Genomic DNA, 24,954 nt, shown 5'->3' on the forward strand with positions numbered 1-24,954 from the left:
CTCTTCAACCCCCCCAGCTCAGCAAGCCTGACCAGCACCCGCGGTACATGGATCAGTCTTCTTAATGGATGACTATCCAAGCTGACAGTTTCAGAGTGGGTGCTAAAGGGACTTCTGGCTCTGAGGAAGTAGAGGTTTGGTGCTGTAGCTGACTTTGTGAAAACTGTTACAGTTATTTCAATAAATGAGGAGCTTGGCTGATGTATTAAAGCTTCATCACATCAGACGTCGCTAAAGGAAGGCAAACGATTAAAGAATTTGTACTTGACTACCTGATCCAAATTGCAAACCCATTTGAGATGATTCAAAAGAGAAATTGTCCTGCATTTTGCAAGCTCAAAATGCGGACAGATTTGGCAGTTCTACAGTGTATTGGCTTCTTCTGGCTTACATTTAGAGGCGCTGGAAGTCGGCCGCATGTGCTCACACATATTCAGATGGCTACCTCATATCACATTGTGATTATTTGATGAATAGCCAACACTCCTAACCGAGCAAGATAAAACCAGCATCCCTGAAAAGGGTAGCATGGGCTATCAGGAGAACTTTTTGGTGTATGTTCTGTATGTTCTGTATGGTCTGTTGTTAGCCAGAATGCTCAAAATGCTACAGAGGACAGGCATTTAAAAACTGATGGATTGGGGGTTTGTCGTCTTACATTTTTTGAGGTTTTTACTGAGATGTTTATCTATTTATTTATTTTATTTTATTTACTGGCTGTACCACAGCGATGATGATTTACACCAAATGGCATTCCTGATGTATCCAAGCTTCAGACTGGAAGGAGTAGAGTGGCTCTTGGCAAGAGGGAAATGGAAGGTTTACAAGATGGTGAAACCTGCTACATTATATGGTTTGGACTTGTTAGCACTGAAAAAAGACAGAAGGCAGAGCTCCTAAGGATACAACAACACCACTACTATGTACATTTATAGCTACTTTTACTTTCTAAGTAGGTAAAATACTTATTCCACCAAAGGGGAAAAAGAATACTCAATATAAATAGATTCTGAAACTCTTTTTCAGTGCAACATTTGCATTGCAACTGTTTTGCAGCACCTATGTTAACACATAATATAGGTGCTAGAGTTCCATAATACAGTGTCTATATCAGGGAACGAGTTTTCGACACTAGTTTAAAGATTTTCCATATGCCAGATGCCACAAACCAAACCTGTTACCCCATGGGGTAAAACTTTAATTTATTTTTATTTTATTTATTTATTGGTATTATTGCAATGAAAATTCAGTTATTCTTAATGATGAGATATTGTCATGTATGTTGCGGGTCCTGAGGACAAATTTCATTTTTATGTGGAAACATGTAAATGAAAATGAAAAGGGACTAAATTTAAACCTAAATATACATTTCTATTTTTAAATGTTTTGCCACTACATACACATTTTTATTGTATTTTATTGTAAAACTGAGACTGAATAAACTCCTCAGGAAGTTGGCATGAAACTCACCATCCTGGAGGAGATGGTCGGTGACTTCTATATTTATATTGATATCTTTATTTCGTTTTCTCTGTTATATCTCTATTTTTGTATTGGATTTATTGTGTGTTTTATGTATACTGCTGTGACATCTCAAGTTCCCTCTGATCTGACCTTATCTGAACAAAACTGCTCAAAAGTGACTCTTTTTTTTTTTTTTTAGTAAGGGTTGATTACCCTGACCCCAGCAGTACCCTTCCTCCACTGGTTTTTGGTCCCCTCTGGGCCACCACAAATATCATGAAACAGCCCCTGTTTAATAACTTTTTTTAATAACTATCAATGCTTTGATTAAAAAGACTCCCATTTTACATGTTAAATAGTTGGCTGCCGATACCGTATACCAATTACACCGCTGCCTTGTCAAATTCCCGAAGAAAAGGTGAAAAAACAAACCCCAATTCTTACAATGAAACCAAAACTCTCACACAGCAGCCTGAACAGCTTCCAGCAACCACTGCTGCGCTCTCTCGGAGGAAGTCACTTTGAGTAGTCCGGATGTGGACGTGGCACAGCGCTGCAGCAGTTCCGCTGAATGTCCGCTTCTGATACCGAGAAGGGATTAGTGAGCAACACCCCGGTACGACATCGGCGTCTCAGTTTGTCGACCACCGGGCTTCAGAGTTTGCATCAAATCTAGGACAGCCTTACTATTTACATCACTTTGGAGGTAGGTTTAGGTTTTGATACGGTTTATTCTTTGCCCTCCCGGCTTCGCTGGGGATCTTGGATTTCGCTACGTTTGCTAATGCTTGGCTAATGCTAAGGCACTGCTAGCACCGCTCTGACGAAAAGCTAGGAGATTACGAGCTAACTTAGCATTTGGTCACAGCTGATGTGCTGTCATGATTCAGGCTGTGTGGTTGCTAACATTAGCATGCTGGGGTAGCTGGAGTGTGGTTAAATAAGGAACGTGTCCTGCTTTGACCCCTACTTAGAGTCAGAACAGTTACTTGTATAATAAGAGAGGCAAGTTGTTTTTGGCTCTTGGTTGACATGTTGTCCGGCTAATGTTAGCATTGCTAGCGAGCTAATTATAATGCGGCGGCATTACTACTCGCCAGATTTCACACTTTCCTCCTACAAAACAGTCTTTTCCCTACCTGGCACTTGTTTTTTTTATTCTCAAACACCCTATTTCTGTGTGAGTTTTAAAAAGTTCTCCGATGTTTGGATAAAATTACTAGCCCAAACCTTTAGCAGTGCACCTTAGAACAGATGTGGGTCACTCGGTAGGCCCGACATAGTAAAAGAACAGTTACGGTTCCAGCGATTGTGTTTCTCGCTGTGGCACCTGCACTGCTGAATTATTCAATGGCCCCGCTGGTTTAGCTCGTGTTTGTCTGTCAGACGATACTGATCACTCATGTCTTATATTTTAGGCCTGTGTCCAGGAACAAAGTGAATAAAAACACCACTCACCCACATCTGTTAGCAGGGTTAAAGTTGACATGTGATGGAGTTATGCTCATAAAGTTGGTTTTCATAATTCAGCATTTGGTTTCTTCTCACTGCTTTATTTAGTTTTTATTTTATGTTATTGACGATTTAGGATTGACTTACTTTCCATCTTCTCATTTGAGATATTTTGAGTGTGGTTTTCATCACTTTAAGTATTAGATTTTATAAGTTGTTTAGAAAAGTCATGGCAAGACAACACTGACTTTCTGTGATGCAGACAGCATGAAAAGTTGCTTACATGCATTTTATTGGCTTATTTAACCAGCTTGACAACGTCTAAAACCCATTTCTTAAATGGTTATTTTAGTTTTCTAACTATACAGTCTTTAGATATAACTAGTCATAACTATTTTTTTAATCCTTTTAGTTGTCTACAATACTTTCTCTTTAATAACTTGTAAAACCTGTACTCAGGTATTATCTGATACTATCTTTAATACCACTTTCACAGCTGCAAAAGAGTTGCATAATAATTTTGCATTTTGTGTCTTTTTAGCAATAGGTGTTCGATATTAATGTTTGTTTACTTTCTTTTGGTTGTAATCTTTTTATTTAATGTTATTTAATTTTTGTAGCACATTGTGTAAAAACTCAAAAGGCTGAGGGTGTGGCCAAGTCAAACATAAAAAGCCAATAAAGGTTTTGTCACTGAACCAGGAAATGTTAATGTCATAAGTCAGTGGGATTTAAATAATAAATAAATAATAATGTCAGACTGTAGACAGTTAGAGTTTAGAGTCCTGCAGGGCAAAGCTCTTCTGTGTCAGTTTGCCTGTTTTTTAGTTCAGGTGCTTGGTGCCAAAAACTTCATTTTGGATCCATTATGTTTTATGTGGGTGTTAAGATCTTGTTATTTTAGTTAGACTTACTGTTTAAACTGCTTTGGAAAAAACGTTTTCTTAAACATGACAGTTGTCAGTAAATGTTCTAGCAGTATGTGCAAGCACTGCTGTGGACAGATTCCCCCTGCTCTTTGAAAGAGTCTGTGTCTTTGTTTCAGAGAAACACAATACCTTCACAACAGCCTTTATCAGTACCGTCCTTATTTCAGGGGCTTTCACACTACAGGTGCCCTGGTTATATTATTGTTCACACACACGAAGCAGGCGAAACAAGTTTAGTCCTTAACTATGACATCTAAGTAACTAACTGTATTGTTATTTCACAATTTCATCCAGATTTAGGGATGAACTGAGGATGAATGTAAACCAGCACACGCCAATGGCCTCTCCATATGGCCAGCCCCAGCCTAGTTTTGGCCAGCCTGGTTACGCTCCCCTGGATGGGAGCTATCCAGCACCCTACGCACCCTACAATGGCCCTGCGTCAGCCTATCAGCCTGGGGCTCCACCGCAAGGTAAAGTGCAGTTTGTTAAAAAATGTGCGCATGAGTGAGACATCCAGCAGTTCAGGTAGGCTGTACTTTAAGCATTCAGAGGGATATAACCTTGGAGTGTCCTACATGCCTCCTGCCATGTGAGTGATCATGTATGTGTGAGAAAAGCACAGCACCTGTGCATACTAATCTGATTCTCAACTGCCCTCTCCTTCCTTCACTTTGCTTCATGCACTTCTCTTCATCTTCTTGTATTTGCCTCCTTCCCCTCTTTTCTTCTATTTCAGGTTACTCTCCTTTCACAAGCTTTCCCTCTAAGGCTTTGGCAGCCAACCCAGTCTCTGACCTCCCCTCTCCTCTTGACTTAGGTAACCAGCTCATCTCTGTTTCTCACTCATTTCACACTTCATATGCCCTGCAATCATCAAATCCTCTCTGTACCTGCAGGTATTATTCTTCCTGCTGTGTCATTTTTCTCAGCATATAATTGAACATCTTTCTGAGACTAATGCCAGTGACGTTCAAGTACAGCAGCCAACTATACACCAACCTTTGTGTAGGCCAGAAATATAAATTATATCTCTGTTATGTGAGAGACATAAATTTAGTCTTTGAATCCACTGGTCATTACTTCTTTTGCTTTTGATTCGCTGCCTTTTGCACACAGAAGGTTTTAACAGCAGGTGGGGAGGGGGTTTCTGCACTCAAAGCTAGAGCTCTGCATCTCAGATGACCATATTAGAAATATCCCCTCCCTTGTTGACATTGTACGTAAGAGTAGAAAAAAACTAATTGTTGGACTTAGTCGTACATATGTTGACTTGATATTTGGTCATGTTTGTTATGAGCATCCACCTTTGCAACAATAGATATTTGGCATAATAGGTTCCCTTTAAACAAACTATTAGGGTCAGATTTACAGTCTGAATGGTGAAAAAAAAGTTCCTGTATGAACTTGTCTTACAAATCTGGTTGATACTCCTCAAACACAGCATTTGTTATCTTGGTTTTCTATCTGTGCAAACCCACGAGGGAAAAATATGTTTGGCTTATAATAGTGTTACCTCAGTTAGGGGTGGGCGATATAAACGATATACGATAGAAACGATATAAATTTGGCCAACGATAGAGATTTTGACTATACCGCTCTATCGCGATAGCGCATGTTGATGATGTCATCAAGCTGAATTAGTTTCAAAAATCTCTCAGTCAGAACATGGTATGTCATGTTTAGGTGGAAACTAGCGAGCTAACTTCCTGCTAACTTCTAACTCCGTTAAATTTAATAAATTCTGTTTTCATGGATGCCTGGATGTTAAACTTAATTGTTACACCTGGTAAAGCAGCAACGCTGATGATTTTATTAAAGATGAAAGAATTTAGACCGTTTTTAACTCTTAAGTGTTCGTTTGACTTTCGGACCTGAGGGGACGGAGTTTTGGACCCAGATTACTCCGCAAAGCTCCTCACTACGGCAGCCGTAATGCTCTGACAATCCATCAAAACATTTTTAACAGATTTCTGCACTCCAAAATCAGTTTGAGGTCAGTAAGCACAACCAGAATTCATACATAAGGCACACTTGATTTTTGAGAAAATTAAAGGATTTTAAGTGTGCCTTATAGTGTGGAAAATACGTTATACAGAAGACAAGAATATATCGCGATATATATCGTTACCGCACGTGCTTCAAATTATACCGTGATATGGATTTTAGACCAAATCGCCCAGCCCTAACCTCAGTTATCTCAACATACTAAGGTTCATACCAGAGTTGATTCACGATTATTTGGTAGCGAAGTTGCTTTTTGTCACTATATGTAGTAATTATTTGGCTCTTGCATTTCAGGTCCTGTCAGGGGTCCTCCTACCTCTGGACCCCCGCCTGTCTCAGCACCTCAGCAGTACAATCAGTACAGTCAGAGTCAAGGGAGCATGCAGAATGGACCCCCACCTCCTACACAGGCACCACCCAGGTAATTTGTTTTCGCCTTTGCTGTACAAGTTTATTGAAGCAGTTGACAGAATCCATTATAATACCCCAGATACTAGTACTGAGACTGTCAAAATCTGGTGCTTTCCTTACAGGAGTGACATGTAGACTACAAACCAACCAAAGCACATTTTTAGAAACAGTGATGTGTTAAGGCACTCGACAAACTGCACAGAAACTGAAATTTAAGAAAGCAGGAGGTACCTTGGTTGCCAATACTCTGCATTTCTTTTTGTGTTTATCTGCTGTTTAAAAGGCTGGATTAGGACAGGTGATGTTGAGGAACCAGGTGAGCTTGTCATGCTAGGATATTGTTATCCTGATTGGATTTGCTCCAAGATACGCTAATAATAAGCTAAAAATGTGCATTCCTTGTAAAAACATGGACAATTTTGTAATCAGGTTGTCCTAATCAGTATGTTAGTTCAGTTACAGTAAATTTGAGGATACAGACTGAAAGTTTATATTTTATTTTAAAAACATGGCCACCTTATACTGTTTAATTGATAGAAGAAGCTGTGTCAGTCAGCCCTGACCTTCTCTGTGTGCACGTGTCAGAGCAGAGTCACAGCTCAGGGAGAGGACACTGCACAGCATATCTTCACAACTCACATGGGTATGACATTTATAAATATTCAAAGGTTAGATGGTAGAGGAGGTGAGGTACATAGTGTGCAGAAGTTGTTAACTTTCTGCAGAGTCTATCACCTCCAACCTTTATGTAGCCTTCAGATTAGCTCAAGAACAGTGAATAGAGGGCTTCGTTGAATGGGTTTCCATGTCCAAGCAGTTACATCTTAGCATTACATCACAAAGCATGATACAAAGCGCCGGATACAGTAGTGTAAAAAATGCTGGGAGACATGTTTTCTGGAGTGACGAATTACACCTGTCTCTCTGGTAATCCAGTGGATGAGTCTGGGTTTGGCAGTTGCCAGGACAACTGTACCTGTGACTGCATTGTACCAAATGTAAAGTTTGGTGAAGGGGGGATTATAGTGTGCAGTTATTTTTTCAGTTTTTTTTCAGTCACTCGGCCCCTTAGTTCCCGTGAAAGAAACTCCTAAAGCTTCGGCATATCAAGCCATTTTGAACAACTTCATGCTCCCAACTCTGTGGGAACAGTTTGGGAATGGCCCCTTCCTGTTGACTGGCCTCCACAGAGTCCTCACTTCAACTTGATAGAACACCTTTGGGATGAATTAGAGTGGAGAATGCAAGCTAACATCAGTGTCTCCTAGTGCAATCAACTACTGAAAGAGCTTTGTGTTTTCAGACCTGCTGTCTCTCAGCCGTACAACCAGGGTGCTATGAACCTATCGGGGCCGCACCCTTCTTATCCCCAACACTATGGACCCCCATCCACAATGCAGCAGGTTACCAACCAGATGACGGGGATGCAGATCACCTCTGGACCACCAACCGCTGCTGGGCCAGGATATGGTAATTTGAATAGATTTGTTTTTCAGTTTAATGCATGCAGTCTTTTATTCTCTTTATGATATTTAAAGATTGTATTGTCTTTCGCTCTCTATTCAGCTCCACCTCACAGCTCCCAGCCTCCTGTCAGCACTGGGTACTCGGCCGCACCCCAGGCCTCCTACACCCAAGCCCCACCCCCTGTGTCCTCTGCTCCCACCCAGCCGCCACCTCCCAGCGGCCCCGCAGCTCCTCAGCAATATTATAGCGGCCCACCGCCTTCTTCTCAACAGCCATTCAATTCCTCTCTTCCCCCTACCTCTCAGCAGCAGCAGCAGTTCACCTCTTCTGTACCTCCACATCCTCCTCCTCAGCAAACCTTACCTCCATCCTCCTACTCGGGTCCGGTGCCTACACAAAGTCAACCTCCTGTTCCCCCAGTGTCCCAGGCACAGCAGTCCTTCCCTACACCCCAGCCCCCTTTCTCTTCAGCACCTCCACCTGTCAGTCAATCTTCCTTTGCCACTGGCCCTCCGCCTTCTGCCCCAGGCTCGTTTCCACCTCAAGGCCCCCCTCCTAGCTCTCAGCCTGGTTCTTTTCCTCCTCCTGGCCCCCCTCTAACCTCAGCCCCCTCTTGCCAGTACCCAGGTCCCATGCCACCCCAGCAGCAACCCCCTCCATCTCAGCCATCCCCCTATCACTCAGGGCACCATCCTCCTAGACCTCAAATGCCTCCCACTTCCATGGCTCAGAGCAATCACCTGCCTCCAGGACCCCAGGGCCCGGCAGGTCCTCCTGGGCCACTACAGCAGCCTCCATCTCAACCTGGGATGCAGACAGGATACCCTCCTCAGCAGAATGGTTAGGAGACGGCTGTTAAAGTAAAATCAAAAAGGCTTATCATTCGTTTTCTTTGTATCTCAGCTGTTTTGCTGTTTTCTGCAGGTGCTTTTGGGCAGGTGAGAGGCCCTCAGCCTGGGTATTCAGGCCCTTACCCTGGGCAACCAAACTATGGAGCACCAGCTCCTGCTCCACCTGCACAGAAAAGACTTGACCCAGATGCCATTCCTAGCCCGGTGAGCTGACACAAATACATATACTGTTTAATTCTCAATTGTTTTGGTTTGCCACACAAAACCAATTCTTAAATCTCCAACTTTTAGAATCTGTATTTGGTTGTAATGATGTACTGAGCTGCATTATATTGCGAGGCTTTCTCAATGTTCAACCCTCAGGGGAAATAAATAAATGTAACAACTAGGCCATCTCAAATTCATGGCCCAGGCTACATCCGGGCCTTTGCAAGTTTCGACCCACATATGGGTTTAGATTCTTTTTTTCTAAAATTTCACTCTTGGTTCTGATCCACACTTCATATGCAACAGTCCTATGAAATTAAGTTTCAGATTTTTAGTCTTTGTTCCTTATTAGATCTTATCTTTTATCTTTCATCTGGTTGAATTAAAAAGTTGTGTGGAAAAATCTCTTCACATGATGGGTCGTAAACAAAAATAATGAATATTTATGATGCAATTTAGTTCAAATCTTTGCCCATCTGTCTTTAAACATTTTACCAAAGTAGCGTTAGCAAGGAAGGTGGAACAAGTTTCTCAGTGTTAGAATTGTTGCATATTAACACATTAATAAGCGTAGTTAAGTATAACATCACTTTTAACTATGATGTTCATATAATCTATAAAAGATTTCCCTTAAAAGTGGAATTTATGCGAAATCTGATGGTATTGCACTTGATTTTATAGGCCTAAGTGGACACTGAGTGTGAATGATTTTTGCATGCTGCACCTAGAGCTGTGTGATAATTCTGTTATTATGTGTTCTCCTTACAACTGTTATTTAGATTAATTTAATTTATTATAAAAGATTCAGAGTTTAGTTCAGTAATAAGAATTAAAATATCTCAGCAGTTTATTCCTAGAGTAAGTTTTTGAAGTGGGACCATTTTTACACCTGACAGCATCTCTCTCGGTCTAGAAAAAAGATGGCAAGTTGGTAAATAATGTGATAAATGCATGTGTGTTTACTCAACATGGTCATAAATTTGGATTTCATTGTAAATGTATTATTTTCATACTGCAAAGCTCTAGAATGGAAGAAATCTAACCTTTTTTAACTATGTAACCTCAGATTCTAAGCATGTTTGCTACCACTAGTTAGTTTAAACTTATTTCCACTTGAGCTTACAATATTACTAATAACTAATCAATAATACTGATGTGTTTCTGTCTACATAAAAGCAATGCTACCTGCTGCTGAGCTCAGTCTTGCTGATCTTTCTCCTCTCACACTCCTTTTTATCTTTTACTCTTTGTATTTACTTGTTTTGCACAATTTGCTGGACAAACATTTGAATGTAAAGCAAGCGTCTGACATGCCGGCTGTGCAGAAACCGAGACATAGAATAGATCCAGACGCTATCCCAAGCCCAGTAAGTTTCCTGTGTGCCTTTTCCTCTGCTTCATCCTCTTCTTTGTGCCTGACTGCAGTAACCCACTGCCTCCTCCTCCTGTCTTTTTCCTCTACTCCCTTAAAGTTAGCGATCATGACAGTTTTTTAAAAATTTATGTTATGATCCAGTTGTTGTGTCACAGATACATTTTGATATGCCGATATCTGATATGTTTTTAGCAGAAATGCCCAGATGAAATTGTCACAGCCCAAACAAGACACAACAAAGACGTAATATTTCAAGGGAAAGTTTAACATTGTAGAAAATGTTTCTTTGTGTTTTCTTGTTAAGAACTGGATGAGAAGATTGTTACGAGGGCTGTTCGATATAACGATATGTATCGGATGACGATTTAAAACATCTATCATTTTACGCTATCGTTTGTTTCGTGGTGTCGCAAAATAAACTGTTTACGGCAATATTTTTTCATCGTTTTGATGGCCACTGTAGCGGCTATATTAATTTCTTAAAGTTCTCTCTTTCTCTTATATTTAATATAACCACACTACGGACGGACAAGCGCCTGTTTTTATGTGTTGTCATTAGCAACAACGACGGTAAAACCATCGCGTGTCCACTTGTTTATTTTCCACATAAACCTTTCACAATAGCTCAAGATCCTGTTGAGACTTTTCAAAATAAACTGAATTACGTGAAAGAGTATGCAGAGTCTTTACGGATGAGAAGCAAAAAAGAGTCGTCAGGTGCTAAAAAAATAAACCTTCGACTCAAATGTTAGAACAGGCTTTTCCCCGCAGCACACTGTGTAATAAATACTCACAAAGAAAACGGCGGCCTTTACAACTTGTGTCTAAAAATGTATAGTTTCATGCATCGGTTACAACACTCGACTCCAGGTACATGACGCCCAGCTGGAAACACTTCACGCAAGTCGAGCTGCCCGAGATTCACAGAATTTTCAGAAAATGTAAAATTTTTGTGATTTATATCGTTATGGGGACGATAGATGTCTTATATCGGGATATGAGATTTTGGTCATATCGCACAGCCCAAATTGTTACCATTCTCAATCTGGACAGTAGGTGTGAAACCAGTACATTTATCCTGCTAATCCTTTAACATAGCACAAATACATGAAATAATGATGAGTGTGAGTGTATTAGTTCCATACCATGACCTTTAGAGCTCCTTAAGTAACATGTTATTCTTTATATAATTCATTCAAAAACTGAATGGTGAAGATGAGGCACATCTGTGCCATGACCCTTTAATCTTTAATGGTTTCCTGTCTGACTGATTTTTGTGGGATCTTTTCATCCAGTTTGCAACAATAAAGAAAAAAAAAAAAGCATTTTCTAAAGTCTCAAGCTGTCTCAAGTTTTCAAGAGACTGTCAGGAAAAATGACTAAGATGTAGTGCAACTTTTTGTGAAACTCAGATTACACATTAACAGCCTGTACACAAGGTCGTATAACCATTGCCCACCTCACTGTTTGTGTTTTTGGTCAGGATTTTGAGGCAGCTGGTTCTTAAGAGAACTTCTGTCTTTCAAAGTAAACTTTATACACCCACACAACGCCTATAATCCTTTTCCAAGCCCTGCATGCTAGCCTGGATTGGATTTACCATCAAGTCTCTTGCATTTAAGGCATGCCTTGATAAATCCTTCCCGGTTCCTGGGATTTAATTTTTTGTTTTAAATTCTGACAGAATGGCTTCAGCATGAATTGACTTTGTTTTTATCCACTGATCAACACAGGGTATAGTTGTGTGTTAGTGGCTGCAAATCTCTGTGTGGGGGAGTTGTATACAAGTCTTTTCCTGCATGAGTGGTTTTCATGTGCCTCTTTTAATTTTTGTGAGACTCTGGGATAGTGTGTCCTATAAATGTCTTATATTGATGCTGTGATCATGTATGAACGTGGGCCACCTTTTGTCTCCCCCTCTTTATTAGATCCAGGTAATAGAGGATGACAAGGCTAAAACTACCGAGCCATTCACCACAGGGGTCAGGGGTCAAGCCCCACCACTGGTCACCACCAACTTCCAGGTTCAAGACCAAGGTTGTTCTCCTTTTTTTTTTTTTTGTCCTCTCTGGTTTTCTCAGCCACAATTATCCTGGAGTTCACTTCATTTGTCCAAATAGTTAACAAGATAACACTAAACTCATTCTTGAAAATAATTTTTACATTTAGCATTGATAATAATGGAGCAACTGTGCTTGTGTTTAGGGAATGCCAGTCCCAGGTTTATTCGTTGTACAGCCTACAACATGCCTTGCACAGCTGATATGGCAAAGCAGTCTCAGGTGCCATTGGCTGCTGTCATCAAGCCCCTCGCCACGCTGCCACCTGATGAGGTGAGTGATTCCTTTGCTCTGGCGCTCTCTCATATCTCTTTTGTGTTGTGAATTCTGTAAGTTACGATTAGACAGGGTTTTTTTTTTTCTCATTTGGAAATGCAGTATTGTATTAGGAAGAAAATCTCCTGCCTAGAGATTGAACTTTTTAAAAAAAAAAAAAAAAAAAAAAAAAAGGCAAACAAGCTCTGAATGCAAAAATATATCTTTGAAAATGCTGAATGTCTTTGAAAATTAATATTCTATTGTTTATTTGTCCCATTAACAAGCTTCTTTTGCATTTCATCGTCTTCATCTCATCGGTATCTGCGGCTGCATCTTCTGCTGCAACAGTGGAACAGTTATTACTCGGAGCCAGATTTGATAAAAGATTATTTTTCAGGAAAAAGCCTAATATGTAGATAGTATCAGAGGATGCACGTAATGTCAGTGGGATAATCTCTTCAAATCAAAGGTGGGAGTGGCTGCATGACCCTGTTTCATGCTGTCATCACGCCTAATATATATCCATTTGGATTGGACTTTCATGTTGTGTCATCTGGGTATGAAAAACAGCTGTAGGGAAAAGCAGGCATGACTTATTTATTTTTAACTGATAACAGTTTGGTACATATTGCGTCTCGGTTGAGTAATTGTGTCCACATTAGGGTGTTTGAATCCTTTTTCTCGTCCTGGTGAAGTTTAGTTTCATCTTACTCTTTTCGCGAATATCTCCTCAGGCCCCTCCACTCGTGGTGGACCACGGCGAGAGCGGTCCGATCCGCTGCAACCGTTGCAAGGCCTACATGTGTCCATACATGCAGTTCATAGAGGGAGGTCGCCGCTTCCAGTGTGGTTTCTGCAGCTGTGTCACAGAGGGTGAGCACATGTGTCCATAGTGATATGTGAAAAGATGCAGCGTTTGAGAGACTATAAATGGTACCCTGATGTGCGTTGATATCATTTCTGCTTTTCCCCCCACAGTGCCTCCACATTACTTCCAGCATCTGGACCACACTGGTAAGAGGGTGGACTGCTACGACCGGCCAGAGCTTTCACTGGGCAGTTATGAATTCCTTGCAACTGTTGACTACTGTAAGGTAAGACCCACGATTGAAAGCTCCATGAGGGGAAAAAAGTCTTACTGTGGGGTTTTCATGCTTTAAAGTACCTCATAAGTCTGCAGCTGACTATTTACCATGTATCAATCATCATTTTTTAAAATTAATTTTATGGTTTAATAATAAGTGATTAATTCTCACTAAAACGTCTCTATCTCAGTATGATTAAATTATTAATGGGCCTTGGTGGATACGATATTAATGGGATGGGATCTTTAAAAAATATATATCACCAATGACAGTGGCTGATACTTACTCATACCATCATAGCGCTTATCTTATTTTGTATTTATTTTTAAATTTTCAATTATTTACCTTTTTAATATGGTGATATTAACAAAGAAACTGGATCTATTATGAGTCTTGTCTTAGTAAATATCATAATTCCTCTTATTTAACAAGATTAGAAACATATTGACTTAATAGAAGCTTTTAACACTTGCTTTGCTATTTAGTTTTTGTAGTTATTATTTAGTAATTATTTGGATAAATACATTAGAAACTTTTCTTCATTTGGTTAGATGTTGTTGATAAAGTATGAGGTTCTCTTTTTGTTATCTTGGCTGAACTTAAAAATGTGCAGTGGCTAAAGAAAAAGCCTGCACTAGATTTAGTATTTTTGAGCAAAAAATGTGAGTGAAGCACAACGATCACCATCAGACGGCAGCTCTAGTTTTCTTTAACCCAAGTAAGGGATTCCAGATGTGACATGCTTGATCAGGCTAGGACTGAGGACATGTAAAGCGGAAAGAATCTGAAAAAAAATATATGTTGTATAAGTCTTGGTACTAAAGTCCGAGACCACATCCAATTAAACAACGAGCAATTCCTGAATGTACCTGTGTATCTATTTATGGCTTGTCTGTTTACAGAATAACAAGCTCCCTCCGCCTCCAGCCTTCATCTTCCTTATTGATGTGTCCTACAATGCTGTGAAGAGCGGCATGGTCAACATTGTCTGCCAGGAACTCAAGACCCTACTAGACTGCCTCCCCAGGTACTCAAGCACACACCTGAATGAAGAAAAGTACTGTCAGATTTGTAGCTCATGTGTGGTTTTGATTTATTTATGTATTTATTTTTTTGATTCAGGGAGAATCCCGAAGTGGAATCTGCAGTGCGAGTGGGTTTTGTCACCTACAACAAGGTTTTGCACTTCTACAACGTCAAGTCGAGCTTGGCCCAGCCCCAGATGATGGTGGTGTCAGACGTGTCAGACATGTTTGTACCCCTGCTTGACGGGTTCCTGGTGAATGTAAATGAAAGCAGACAAGTTATCGAGAGGTGAGCAGCTATAAAGTGGACATTGACACTTGGACAAATACACGAATAGACAGACGGTCAGACACATTGATCTGGGTTAATTACTTGCTGCTTGTTTTTCCAGTTTGCTGGACCAGATCCCAGAGATGTTTGCAGATACCAGGGAGACGGAGACGGTGTTTGGACCCGTCATCCAAGCGGGACTGGAGGCACTAAAGGTAAACGCCTGTCGTGTTTTGTGTCCAGGTCCAGAAATCTTAGAGACTTCTTGAAGATGAACATAAAAGTTAACTTTCAAACTTTGAAAACCTTTAAAATGTCAATTTTTTCTCACTTGGTACCAAACTGCTTATGTTATTAATGTAAATAATAAATAACCTTTTAATGAAATTTGCTTTTGCTGCCAAATAGTAACCCTCTGGGGTCCCGGGTATAATTGGCTGCTTTTTACTGCTTTTGATTTGACGTCTATCTTTCACCTTTAAAAGCAGTTTACCTTGCCTTGTTTGGTATCATTCTTTTCAGCACAACCTCACATGTCTGAATTTCCAGTTATATTTTCATTTTCACTTACTGTATTAACACAATTGATCAAAAAGTAGAAAAAAGTTATATTTTTCTGTAAAAACCACAAACATATTTAGCTAATTTCCCTTCTGTGGGACTAATAAAGGTTATCTTATCGAATCATTTTAATAACTTTAAATGCAAATATAAATTGTACATTTTAAAAATCTATGCACGACTTTGGCAAACAACAAAATTATTTGCAACTATTTACATAAAAATGCAGCCAAGGCCTCAGGCGTGTTTTATATAACCTCTTATAGGAGAACACCACAGGCCTTAAAGCAGGAGGTGTTTCTTTCGCTCGCTGTGTCATTGGTAAAACTTATAAAAATGCCACATGTGGCCATATAGTTTTTTGAAAAGTCGATATGGTACATTTTTCCACCAATAGCAAGAGGGTGTTTTTTGTCTGTCCTCTTTTTTTAGAGTGCTTGCTAGCACTGAAATGCAGTTTTTAAAAAAAATAAAAAAATTTCCCACCAGTGAACACGACGACAGTATTCAGGAAAAAACATTGTGTATATTTTTTATCATAACTCTGGTTCTATGTGGTCTATCGACACAATTTAAAAACTGCTATGTATTTTGAAGTCGGTACTTTCAACACAAGTTGAAATGGAGACTGTATCTTGTTGCCGTGTCTTCTTAAATTGGTCATGTGATTTGGACGCCCCGTCGCATACGTTGATCCCAGAGGGTTAAAGCTACAACGATGGGCAGCTCTGAAACAAAACATTTGTTTATATTTAATTTTTGACTAAATCGATCTTAAAAGAGGGGCCTGTTACACTTATTTTCAGTTCCATATTTTTATTTTTGGACTCTTCTAGAGTAGCTTTGTGTTCACTGTTCAAAATAAACCCTGTTTATCTTATACTGCAGCTTTGTGCAGCCCTTTAGCTTATGCACTTTTTGAAACATTTTCCTAATGACAGCTTCTGACACAGAAAAGCAGTAGGTGGTGCTCCAGTGCCATTTATTTGAGTCACAGTCTGATGACCTGTGTCTTCTCTCCCCACAGGCTGCTGACTGTGCTGGGAAGCTGTTTGTGTTTCACACCTCTTTGCCCATCGCGGAAGCCCCAGGAAAACTAAAAAACAGAGAAGACAAAAAACTGATTGGAACAGACAAGGAGAAGGTAGCATGAGACATGACTTCATATTGTAGCAGGTCAACTTCTTGTGTTATTTCGCTCACTCTCTTTCCTTTCTTGTCGTCCACAGTCGCTATTTCAGCCTCAGGTGGGTTTCTACAGCTCTCTGGCTAAGGAGTGTGTAGCCCAGGGCTGTTGTGTGGATCTTTTCCTCTTCCCCAACCAGTATGTGGATGTTGCCACATTAGCTGTGGTTCCCGTCTCCACTGGAGGTTCAGTCTATAAATACACCTACTTCCAGGTGAGCAAAAGTCATTCTGCTCCTTCTTCAGTGTCACTCCAATAGATAGCATGAGAGTTTTGTTTCAATGTTCTACATCCAGCCACTTTGAAGAAAACATTGTGAGTCAGCACCAGCTGGATTGTATAACTATGTGCTTTCTTTATTGCAGGCCCAGTCGGATCAGGAGCGATTCTTAAACGACCTCAGACGAGACGTTCAGAAACTAGTTGGGTTTGATGCTGTTATGAGGGTGCGAACCAGCACAGGTGAGACTTCAGCACTTCAAAACCAACAAAAAAGGGCTATAGATGTAGCATGTAACAGCTGACTTTAATTTCCCTCCCCTCAGGCATCCGAGCAACGGACTTCTTCGGCTCCTTTTATATGAGTAACACCACAGATGTGGAGCTGGCAGGTCTCGACTGTGACAAGGCCATCACTGTTGAGTTCAAACACGATGACAAGCTCAGCGAGGAGACGGGGGCACTCATGCAGGTGTGCATGCTTGTAACTAAATCCTCAAAGGAGAGTGTAAACAAACCAGGCTTTTCAAAGGGTTTAAAGTTCTTACAAATGGCAGCAACGATGATTTAGTAAAGCATCTGGCATCACACTGTGTTTATGTCAGATGGATAGAGTTCTCCTCTGCAGATATTTTATTTAAAAAGGGGCGAGTACAGTTCGCTTGCTCTCCTGTGAGTTATCTCAGTGAACTCCAGGATAAATGTCATGCACTGCAGCTGTCGGCAGCAGTCTTTGTTCTGTTCTGCAGCCTTGGTGAGCTCTCATTGAACCAGTTCTCCACCTGCTACAGGTGGTACTGGTTAACGTCGCCCTCAAACTCAAAGTGGATCTGCAGAATAGAACAAGGGCTTGTCCTCTAGATCAAGGATAGGAAAGACTGAGGCTAGCTGTTTAGAAATGAATGTTCAGATAAAGGTAATATAGAAAGTTGCCAAATATACTCGTTTGATGTGGAGGACTGGTGATTGTGGTTACGTTTAAGTGGTTTCAAGAAGAGGCAACGTAAGTCGCACAGCATTGCTGAAGTATGAAAAGTTTTGTGTCTCTGTTCATTCTAATAAAACCTGTTTCCTCGCAGTGTGCCGTGCTGTACACCAGCTGCAGCGGCCAGAGACGTCTCCGCGTCCACAACATGGCCGTGAACTGCTGCTCTCAGCTGGCTGACCTGTACCGCAACTGTGAGACAGACACAATCATCAACTACTTCTCCAAATACGGTGAGTTTTTGTGCTGTGGAGGAGTGTGAACTCCTTAAATGCTCTCTCTCTCTCCCTCCAGTGTTCTCTAACGAGGTGTGAGTGGAGAATTGAATGAATAACATTTTCTAAAAATAATACCAAACAGTGCTGAGCTGCTCCTGCGGAGCTGCAAATTGCCTAACAGTAGTAAGCTGTAGCTCCTCTTGAGAGCTTGCTGTTATCAACAACTTTCTAAGGTCACTGACTGAAGGGAAGCAAAGACGGTAAATGTTAGATATCTGAGAGAAAAGTGGTTGCAGTTAATTTCATTTAGATGTCAGTGTAATGCACCATAGCAGGTGATACATGAGTGCGTGTGTTTTTGGTTTCTTCCAGCTTTCCGTGGCGTTCTCAGCAACCCCACTAAGGCAGTGAGAGAAACTCTTGTGAACCAGTGTGCTCAGATTCTGGCGTGCTACAGGAAGAACTGTGCAAGTCCCTCATCTGCTGGTCAGGTACTGTGAAAGCATCCACATCCACACACGGTTCACAGAGAGACTCAGAACTGAATGTTTAAAAGCTGCACTGCACTCAAACGAAACACAAGATGATGATTGTAATCACTGTTTTCATGACGCTTTTATGGATAAAACAACAGATGAATAATGGAAGCTAAAATACAAATGAATCAAATGAATCCCTTTCCTCGCTATAATCTATATCCGTTTCATATCAAACCCACAAAAACCTGCCTTTCTCATAAACTGATTCAGCATATTTACTCGTCATTAGGCGTTTGAATTGATGACAGTGGGTTTTTGTTTTGTTTTCTTCGTTCCCCAGTTGATTCTCCCAGAGTGTATGAAGTTGCTCCCAGTATATCTGAACTGCGTGCTGAAGAGTGATGTGCTGCTACCTGGAGCCGACGTTTCATTGGATGACCGAGCTTACCTTAGACAGCTGATCAGCTGCATGGATGTTGCAGAGAGTCACATCTTCTTCTACCCCCGCCTGCTGCCAGTGGTGAGACCGCAGACAAAGGCCCCCAAAAATCTAATCTGTTCACGTTCTCGGCTGGATGCTTTGGCCACAAAAGTCTAAAACTGGGGGTAACACTAGAAATAAGTTCATATATGATATGGCCACTCTGATGTTGCTCACTTGGTCAGTGCAACAGCCTGTTTTATGAAGCCAAATGCAAACAAATGAATACAGTGATGCTCTCAAAGAGCACACAGTGAAATTGCTTTGTGTTTTTTGACTATATTGGCTTTGATATCTGTCTGGTATCATTCGTTTAAATATTAAAATTTTAGTGAGGTTTATGGCTAAATAGTGTATGAATACAGGATTCAGATCATCAGAAAAACCCAAATTCTGTAACATGTGACCACTCTGAGGTAGCTGTGGCTCAGGACGTAAAGTTTTGAGGTGTTCTTGGCAAGATGCTGAACACTGCATCCTTGGTGGTGTGTGATATGTTAAAAAGCCCCAGAAATACAATTCAAATGAAATTATTTCTGTTTGTTGTTAAAATGTAAGCTAGCTTGAACTAAATCTACCACCTGATCAGCAGGCTGAAATGCCAGCAGACAGTAGCATCTAATTTTTTTTGTTCATCTTCCAGATGAAATTGGAAAGCGGTTCGTTGCCAGTGGCAGTGAGGGACTCTGAGGAGAGGTTGTCAAAAGGAGGAGTTTACCTGCTGGAGACCGGGCTCCACCTTTTCCTGTGGGTGGGAGCCAGCGTTCAGCAGGAGCTGCTGCTTAACATCTTTGGCACGCCGAGCTTCAGCCAGATCGACTCAAACGTGGTATTGAAGAGAGTTCTAATGAAAGGCTAACAAAATCAGTCATCCTGAATGTTTAATGTGAATTTTACCACAACATAAACAGTTTTATAATAGTGATATTACAGTTGTTTCCTGTATTGTAATGGTTTAAAGTATAATATATTTTCTGAATGTTTCTGCTTTTTGTTTCAGACAAGTCTGCCTGTTCTTGACAACCCCATCTCTCAGGCTCTCAGAGAGCTTATTTATTCTTTCAGAGCACAGCGATCACGATACATGAAGGCAAGTTTTCTCTTCCTTCTTTTACCCCATAATGTTTCTGAAAAGGAGCCTGTTATGGTTTGGGCAGCTTTGCATGATTCATAGTTCAAAATAATCCTTATCTCGCTTATACTGGCTCTTAGTGCTACCCCACAGGCCATTTTTAACTCCTCTCCTTTTAAGCCTGCTTTTCCCTGATTGGCTGCTGCTCCTAAACAGAAGGTTTGAAAAGCAGCTGAGTGGAGTTTTCTGTGATGCGTGACTGAGAAGACTGTTTAAGGATACCATCTTTGTGGCATCATTCAGGTCCAAAAACATAAAACAAACTGTCTAAACTGAGAATTTAAGGCAGCTTGAAACCTGAGCTTTTGGTCAACAGGAGTTATTTTTACATCTGCTGACCTCATTATTGGAAACTCTGGCCATGTTAATATGAGAATCCACCACTGCAACAATGTCTACATGACAGACAATAAGAAAATGTGCAACAGGTGCACTTTAAACAATTTGCATGCTACCTCTGTTGAGAAATAGATTTTTCATCTTCTTCTTCAAGTTGCCCCCATCTCACCCTATCCCTATTATCCTCCTCTGTCACACCACCGCTCTGCAGCTCCTCTACTGCATCCATTAATGTCCTCTGTGGTCTTCCACTTTTCTTCTTGCCCAACAGCACCAGTATATTCACCATCTTTCCTCTGTACATGTTAAATCCATCACAGCCTTGCCTCAAACTTTGTCTCCAAAATGCTCAACCTGAACTGTCTCGAGACCATCTCGTAAACCTTTCTTGTCGCTCTTTGTGCTATCCTTTTGTCACAAATCACTCCCAACCCTCGTCTCCACTCACTCCACCCTGCACGCACTCTCTTCTTCAGTTCTTTTGTGCACTGTCTGCTGCTTTGGGCGGGTCAGTCCAGTTATTTAGGTGGATAAATGTCTTTTTCTAACTTCTGTAACGCAGACTTCCCGATACGTGTATCTAACCTAGTGTTTGGTCCTAATTGGAAAGTTAGGAGATAAACAAAGAATTAAAAGGCAGCTATTTTTAATAATTGATGAAACATTTAAGTGAATATTAAAACGGAAAATCTCAAACTCAATTTTTTTTAATTTCATGATGTAAGTTTTAGGAGATGCTTTGATTTTTTTTTTTTTTTTTTAATACACTTTTATGTTTGTCTTGTTGCAATAATTGTGAGCTGGATGCTCAATACGTTATTTAATTGTATTTTTTATGGGCACATTTTGTATCAAGTCTGCCTCCTCTTTCTCACACACCTTTCTCTGTCATTTTGCAGCTGATGGTGGTGAAGCAGGAAGACAGGGCCGAGCTGATATTCAGACACTTCCTGGTCGAAGACAAGAGCGCCAGCGGGGGAGCGTCATACGTAGACTTCCTGTGTCACATGCACAAGGAGATCCGCCAGCTTCTCAGCTAGGCCCCCCCCACCGCAAATTCCCACCTTCACCTGTATGAGCCCCCACCACTACCACCACCACCACACAGATCCATCCCAGTCACCTTTCCATGTGAAAGAAAGCGCTTGATCTTTTTTCCTTTCCTTTTTTTTTTTAAAACCTAATAAACTAAAGCTCCCCTTACTGTCTGTCAGCTGAGCACCAGAGACCAGCTGGTAGATCACATGTGTGCGTGACAGTGCGAGTGTGTATCTGTGTGTGAGTGAGAGAGAGAGACATAGGGGGGATCTGATGTTAATAAAGCTTTACTCTGCCTCAAATCTGCTGCTCCACAGCAGCAGGAGCAAAATAACTTATGAGGGAGAGTAATGTACATACAAAAATGAACAATTACGTATGCAACAGACTGACGGAGAAGGCGGATGCCGGCTGTAGTTGGTGTAATGTCTGTATTAAAAGCACTGAAAGGCTGTTTGGGTGCATGAATGACTCTTGGATAGAAAACACTTTTTATATGACTAAATCCCATTACAGTAAAGGACATAGGGAATTGAATAAATGCTGTTCTTTCTGTCTCTCATCCACTATAATCATGGCCTTAGTACCCCCTTCCTCCCCTTCTGTTCCCATGCTGCTCCAATCATCCGTAATGTGTGAGTGTGTGTTTCCAGATGTGAGAGGATTAGTGACCCATTGCCCAGTTTTGTTTTTTAAATCTCCTGCTGTGTCTTCAGGTGCGAGCATCTGACTTTAAGCCCTAGATTAACAACTCAAACTGGAGTCTGATGTGATCTTACCAACAGTAAGCACTGAAAATAAAGGTGCATGTAATTTCTGTGACTGCTGAATCGCTACAGTAATCGGCAATTCAGATTGGTTTCAATCAGCGTCAGTTGAGTTTCGCTCACCGGGGCGAGCATCTGTCTCTCGAGACTGTCATGAGAGGAAGCTCTCATTATTTCCAGGTCTATGCAGCACTGAGAAAAGCCAGAGACAAACTGAAGGGGAAATGAATGAGGCGTGTGAATCTATTATTTTAAGCGTCACAGTGAGGGGAAACGTGCTCCCGATCGCTTTGTTTGTTGGGCGATTGTTGAAGGCGAGTAGTGCTGCAGACTTTATATTAACAGAAGGCGTTGATGTCCGGGTCTGTCTGAAAGCAGGCAGGGATGAGCACAGAGCGGCAGCAGACGTGTGAACACCAGTGAATGTTTGCAAAGTTTTGGGTTGCCTCCACACTGAGAAGTTGACAAGCTGTTCAGTGTGTAAATAAAATATATAATCTGTACAGAATTAATAGAAAAATAACGATTTTAAAGGCCTGCCTGAACGGCTGTGGTTTGTTGATGGTTGATTTGTGTCACAAATAGCCTAAATATAAAATCATGGCTTTTACTGAGGAGAGGAAGACGTGGCTTTTCTCTTTTTTTTTTTTTTTTTTTTTTTTTTTTTTCCTTTTTCTTTTCTCGATATGTCTGCGTGAATGTGAGGTGTGCGATTGTGTGAATGTGGGGTCGGTCCTGGTGAATTTCTCCTGAGGAACAGAGGGATCAGCCAACACACACACACCACCCGTGAGGTTAAACTCGGTCTTCATTTATCACTTTGTTCCTTTTATAACGACGTGACTTTGTGCTCTGTGTGTGTGTGCAGCCCTCTGTTCCGTCTTTATGTTCACTGACTTCGATTGACCCGCCGTCTTGACTGTAATCATAATTTCTGTTCCTTTTATTCTTTTTTTTCATTGCCTCTTGGGACTGCTAATAAAATGATTGTTTAAAGTGAAACGTTGTTTTTTTTATTCTTGTTTTATCGCTGAAGAGAGTCTTACTTATCCATCACTTTGTGGGGGGAAAAAAGCAAAATTACAAAACATTGTCACTTCCTCTTTTTAACAATATGATACATTTATGACGGGTCTGCATTTTTCCGCATGCTTTCACTTCTCAGTTTCTGGATCCACAAAAATTCTCATAGTCTAGGGAAGTGTAAGTTTAGCATTGAAAAATTACGCTTTCCTGTATATTGCCTAACTCAGCATTTTATCAGGACCGCTGTACTAACTGAAAACCTCATGAAACGGTTATTTTTAATGATATCTGCTTTATCTGATGGCGCTAATATCTGAGCAGATATTTATCATGATCCCAAACGATTAAGTCTGCAGGTAGCTAGTGTATCTGAGGCTGCCTGCGATATCATGTGCTTGAAGTTTTCTTGCTACTTTATCCGTCTGTCACATTGTTGTGAAGGAATCTGAGCCCTCTTTACTGCATTACTTGAGTTCATTGAAGTTTGCAGCCACTGTACTTCAATCAGGTTTCGGGTCTACGTTTTGATTCGGCCATTGCAGCCAATCTGTTGTAGAGTTACTGCTGTGTTTGGATTCATCCTCTTATTGCATGACCCCAGTTTTAGCTGTTGGACAGGTGGCCCCACAAGCCTTCATCCAGAGTCGTCAGGTGAAAACCAACCAGGTCACCTACTGTAACTGATGCTCACCAATCAGTGTGTTAGACTATTTAACAATTAGTTTGAGGGAGTTTGTGTTTTTTTTGTTTTTTTTTTTAATATAGGTAAATATCTAAACCATAGCACTAGGGAAATGGATAAAACAGACCTAATAAATTCACACTAAAATGTAATCATCGTGGTTTTATCAATGTGGAAACAAGCACATGACAGATGTTGATGCCCTTTTTTGCACCCAGCTTCACAGTTTGAGACCAGGGGCCTGTTCTTCGTACCTCGCTAAGTAAGTTAGCTGGATTAGATTGTTGACGATTTCGCGTGATCCTGGATCGTTCGGTTCCCCGAAGCTCATCCGGGACTTGCTGCCATAGCAACAGAGCCGTAAGCGTAAACCTGCTCGGGAGCAGGTTCACTTTATGTAAACAGGATTAGATCGCGGCCACGCAGGTATGTCCGCGTCATTCATACGAAAGCAACAGCGATATTCCACCACTGTTTCACCATAAATAAATATTATCAATGTAACTAAAGATAATGCAGCACTTGATCCTTTTATTGATGTCACACAGATACATACAGGTCATTTCCTAAAAAAGGGAAATGTACTATTAACATTCTATTACATGTATGTGATTATTACAGATGTAATTCATATTTCACAGTAGTAATTGCAAATTACTTCGTGTAATCAAGATGAGAGACCACGGCTATAAAAGCGAACGTGGATTTGGGAAGCCTGTCGCAGCCATGTCCTGTCCGTATACGCGAGCAGCCCATTGCAGAAGGTGCAAGATTGATAAGGAGAGTTTTCAGAATTCAGCATATATTGCGGGATAGACAGGATCCTTTAGCTCAGCGCGACAGTGTGCTCATAGAGGGATATCGATATTCCCGTGAGGGTATTATTTACTTAACCAACTTGTTGACGAGGGGGTGCAGGACCACCACCTGTCTTTTTTTTGCTCTGCCCTTTTCTTGGTTGCTGTTATGAACAAACAAA

The 24,954-nt window shown here is 40.9% G+C and overlaps 1 protein-coding gene across 4 annotated transcripts; it reads left to right on the forward strand.

Annotated features, from left to right (window-relative positions):
• Positions 1-2,005: 2,005 nt before the first annotated feature.
• On the forward strand, positions 2,006-23,269 carry sec24c (SEC24 homolog C, COPII coat complex component). 4 transcript variants are annotated; one of them, XM_086304043.1, is made up of 25 exons: positions 2,006-2,170; positions 4,140-4,318; positions 4,585-4,665; positions 6,147-6,273; positions 7,567-7,733; positions 7,830-8,570; positions 8,655-8,785; positions 10,087-10,155; positions 12,092-12,200; positions 12,369-12,496; positions 13,216-13,354; positions 13,460-13,575; positions 14,469-14,593; positions 14,689-14,880; positions 14,984-15,077; positions 16,451-16,567; positions 16,653-16,823; positions 16,975-17,071; positions 17,155-17,300; positions 17,908-18,046; positions 18,404-18,522; positions 18,851-19,030; positions 19,635-19,820; positions 19,992-20,081; positions 21,362-23,269. In XM_086304043.1, the coding sequence occupies exons 2-25, from the start codon at positions 4,159-4,161 to the stop codon at positions 21,500-21,502; spliced, it is 3,765 nt and encodes a 1,254-aa protein (XP_086160169.1). In that variant the 5' UTR covers positions 2,006-2,170; positions 4,140-4,158; the 3' UTR covers positions 21,503-23,269. The 4 variants fall into 4 exon arrangements, with proteins under 4 accessions (XP_086160169.1, XP_086160170.1, XP_086160171.1 ...); XM_086304044.1 differs by lacking the exon at positions 10,087-10,155; XM_086304045.1 differs by lacking the exon at positions 4,585-4,665.
• The last annotated feature ends 1,685 nt before the right edge of the window (positions 23,270-24,954 follow it).

The sequence above is a fragment of the Aulonocara sp. 'chitande type north' Nkhata Bay genome, linkage group LG8 (genome assembly GCF_057382095.1).
Source record: "Aulonocara sp. 'chitande type north' Nkhata Bay isolate Kocher_YH1m ecotype deep benthic linkage group LG8, A_spYH_male_GT1.1, whole genome shotgun sequence".
Lineage (NCBI taxonomy): Eukaryota > Metazoa > Chordata > Actinopteri > Cichliformes > Cichlidae > Aulonocara > Aulonocara sp. 'chitande type north' Nkhata Bay.